This window comes from Sinocyclocheilus grahami, unplaced genomic scaffold (assembly GCF_001515645.1).
Source record: "Sinocyclocheilus grahami isolate Dianchi unplaced genomic scaffold, SAMN03320097.WGS_v1.1 scaffold3876.1, whole genome shotgun sequence".
NCBI classification, from domain to species: Eukaryota; Metazoa; Chordata; class Actinopteri; order Cypriniformes; family Cyprinidae; genus Sinocyclocheilus; species Sinocyclocheilus grahami.
The window spans coordinates 1,786-5,945 of NW_015508918.1; the positions used below are offsets into that span (position 1 = coordinate 1,786).

The 4,160-nt window shown below is 37.3% G+C and overlaps 1 protein-coding gene across 1 annotated transcript in view; it reads left to right on the forward strand.

Annotated features, from left to right (window-relative positions):
- The first annotated feature begins 596 nt into the window (after positions 1-596).
- LOC107576527 (uncharacterized) overlaps positions 597-4,160 on the forward strand; it is a 13,306-nt gene continuing 9,742 nt past the window's right edge. Inside the window, exons 1-4 of the mRNA XM_016262693.1 lie at positions 597-671; positions 1,114-1,214; positions 1,864-3,554; positions 3,648-3,669. Coding sequence (XP_016118179.1) covers positions 1,115-1,214; positions 1,864-3,554; positions 3,648-3,669 — 1,813 coding nt within the window. The 5' untranslated portion in view covers positions 597-671; position 1,114. The remainder of the gene's footprint in view (positions 672-1,113; positions 1,215-1,863; positions 3,555-3,647; positions 3,670-4,160) is intronic.

Genomic DNA, 4,160 nt, shown 5'->3' on the forward strand with positions numbered 1-4,160 from the left:
TAAATCTTTTATAAAAATATGTCTTTACTATCACTTTTTATCTATTTAACACTTCCTTGCTGAATATTACTGTTTTTTCCCCTGTATTTTTGATCAAATAAATGCAAGCATAATGAGCATAAGACATTTTTCTCAAAAACATTAAAAATAGTAATGGGTCCAAACTTTTGACTGGTACTGTATATTAATCAGACTTTATCTAAGGTAATCTTTTTCGTTTGATGAAGATGTTGTTTGTTGTTATTATTCAATACTACTACAGTAGATGAACATAAGTGCTTTTATCATCTTTTTCCTAGATGCGGCATGGGCAGGATTTCCCCCTCCAATTTAATCAATATTGACTACAGATATTGTCATATTATTGATATCAATAATATTATATTATGTATTGCATTGCATTGTTACTTTAAATATATATATATATATATATATATATATATATATATATATATATATATACACTATATATATATACTATATATATATAACACAATATGTATATACTGTATATATATATATGTATCACTGTAGTGTATATTTAACCGAGGTCCACTCACTCGAAAATGTCTGGCCTCGCCACCCCTCTGTTTCTAGACTGACAGGTTCCTGACGTGTGAAAGGTGAACATTGAGTTCAGTCTCCACCTCACAGGAAACTCCAGTGTACAGGTAGGCTACGAAAAATATTACAGTTAAAAAAGAAAGATTGGACAAAGTTTAGAACTGAAGGTTTCAGTTTATGATTAAGAATGCTAAGTTATATTTACTGTGCTGAATTGAGAGAAATTAAACTGCTAATACATTAATAAAATGATCTTCCACTCTTGACAATATAATTACTGTCAACTACTCAATACAAATACACAATTATCAAATATACTAGTACAACTTTCTTTAGATGACATATGAAAACACCTCGGTCTGTGAGAACTATAAAGCCTCCAGCAGAACAGAATTCATTATCAGCAAACAGGCTGGTGATAGTTTATTTTTTATTTTTTTTATTTTTCTGAGTCAAATCCCTTTAGCCATTGTATTCTGAAAAGCAATACTAAAAACTAAATGTGTTGCATCAGTAACTGGTGTATTTTGGTGTGTTTAGTGTGTTTAGTATGGATACAGTGGGAGTGAATGTGATTGAGACAGCAGCTCTAGGAAGACCCTTCCAGCTGGGCATGCTGTATGACTGCAGGAAAGATGCTCTCATACCAGGTAGCACAACACTAACACTACTGTTCACCTTCAGTATCCATCGCATAACGTCATCACTGAGAAATGATCATTTAACGAATGACTCCAGTCGATGATACTGAACCCAGTTATGTGCTCAGAGCATGATGGCAGTGATGTGTAGCAAGTTTAACTTTTAAAATCTGATGACAAATTAAATTAAGCTGCCTTTTTTGACAAGGAATTTTCTTGTTATTATAAAACTAACATTCTAGAGTGAAGAAGTGTTGTAGCCTGTACAATTTAGAAGTATAATTAAATAAATGCATCATGTCATGAACACAATGAATGATTATCAGTGAATTAGAGTTGGTCATAATGCTGACAATTCCTTGTAGGTTTTTCTATGCATCATTTTCCTCATTTTCCTCATTTTCATCATTGCTGTAAGTGGCAGAGGACAATTATATATAAACTCATATCTCAAAAGTGACTGATCATGCTCGACTGTCGCAATACTGTTGGGAAAGTGACACTAATAAACCCATGCATCACATAAACTATTTTATTTCATTTTTAAATATTAAAAACATCAGAAAGCATGAGTTTTACAGCAGAAAAGTCATATCAAAAGCACACTGATCAGTGTTGTGTCTATAGACATACATTTTCCTTCTTATTTCTATCACAGGAATCACACTGTGGCATCCAGAGAAGCTCCAGGAGAGCTTACGAACCCGTCCCCAAATTGACACTGATTTCAAAGTCTCTGCTTCAGACTCCATTGAGGACAAATCCACCTTACTGAACATCGACGGCTCTCTGAAACTCAGTCTTTTAGGTGGACTGGTCAATGTGACAGGAGCAGCCAAATATCTCAACGACACCAAGAAGTCTTTCAGACAGCAGAGACTGACGCTGCATTATCACTCCACCAGCAGGTTTGAAGAACTGACCATGAACCACTTGGCTTCTGAAAATATAGTTTATCGTGATGTGTTTGATAACGATGCAGCGACACACGTGGTGACAGCAGTGCTGTATGGAGCAAACGCCTGCTTTGTGTTTGACAGAGAAGTGTCAGCAGATGAGAACAAAAGTACAGTAGACGGAGAAGTAAACGCAGCCCTTGATGCACTCAAATTCATTTCAGTAGATATAAACGTCAGTCTGAAGATGAATGACGTGCAGAAGAATGCAGTCCAGAAATTCACATGCACGTTTTACGGTGATTTCCAGTTACCGTCAAAACCGACCTCTTTTGAAGATGTGCTGAAGGTTTTCACTGATCTTCCAAAACTGCTGGGAGAAAAGAAAGAGCTGGCGGTTCCTCTGAGAGTTTGGCTTTATCCTCTGGACAAACTTCACTCGAAAGCTTCAAAACTTCAGAAAGACATCAGCATGGATCTAATCACGGCGACTGAATCAGTGATTGAGAGTTTAAATACAGCTGAGATGAAATGCAGTGACCTTCTGAAAGACTCACCTGCCTTGACTTTTGCTGAATTTCAGAGTAAAATACAGCAAATGAAGCAAAACTGCTATACGTACAAACTGAAGCTCATGAAGAAACTCGGCTCTCTGCTGCCAAACATCCGTGGAGACGTGATGAAGGAAACTGAGCTGAATGATCTTCTAAAAGAACATAATAAATCTCCATTCAGAGGACAAGACCTGGCAGAATGGCTGAAAGAGCGAGAAAGAGAGTCTGAGATCATTAAATCAGTCCTCAGACAGCTGAAGAATGCTGGTGCACAGGTAGAAGTCAATCTAGATGTCATCTGGATGGATCTGGAGGTTGGAAATCTGGTCTGTTACACGTTCACATCATTGGACTGGACAGACGTGCTTCTTCCTAAACAAACCACCTATCTGAATCCTTCAGCAAAAGGAGAAAATGATGTGAACTGCCCTGATTCAGAGCAAAAGTCTTGGCTCAGTCCTGAGATCCAAAAGAGCATGAAGAGCAACTTAAAGATATTTAAGAACTTGATCAATTCAGAAGACTGTAAACCAGCCAAGTTCATTGTGTCCTCAAGAGAGATGAAGAATAATCCTGGCTCCTGTATTCTGCTGTATGAAAGTGAATGTGATGAAGCTGTTTGCTTTATTCCTCCATCGAAACCAGTCTCTCCAGTCACTGAAGAGATCACAGAAAACACGATGGTTCTGAAGGTTCCTCCAGTGTGTTCTGCTACAGTGGAGCTGAGATTACTCTATAAACTGAAGCAGGACTCGGTCTGGAAATCTAAACCTGTGATGAAGAATCAACACACAGTTACTCTGACTAATCTAAGAGCAGAAACTGAGTATGAGATCAGATGTGCAGCGCTGGGGAAACTCTACACCGTATACAGTGACGTCACTAAAGTTTTCACAGAGGTATGATGATCTTTCAGTAAAAATTATCTGAGAATGTCTACCTTATCTTGGTTATTTGCAATGTTGTTCATTTGTATCAAATGCTTCTTTTAGGGAAGGAACAGTATGAGTATTGGTGAGTCATATTTTTCCTACCTATACGTTTTGTAAAACATTGTTAAATTATGGGACTTTGCGACATACAGTGGGGCAAAAAAGTATTTAGTCAGCCACCAATTGTGCAAGTTCTCCCACTTAAAAAGATGAGAGAGGCCTGTAATTTTCATCATAGGTATACCTCAACTATGAGAGACAAAATGAGAAAAAAAATCCAGAAAATCACATTGTAGGATTTTTAAAGAATTAATTGGTAAATTCCTCGGTAAAATAAGTATTTAGTCACCTACAAACAAGCAAGATTTCTGGCTCTCACAGACCTGTAACTTCTTCTTTAAGAGGCTCCTCTGTCCTCCACTCGTTACCTGTATTAATGGCATCTGTTTGAACTTGTTATCAGTATAAAAGACACCTGTCCACAACCTCAAACAGTCACACTCCAAACTCCACCATGGCCAAGACCAAAATTGTAGACCTCCACCAGGCTGGGAAGACTGAATCTGAAATAGG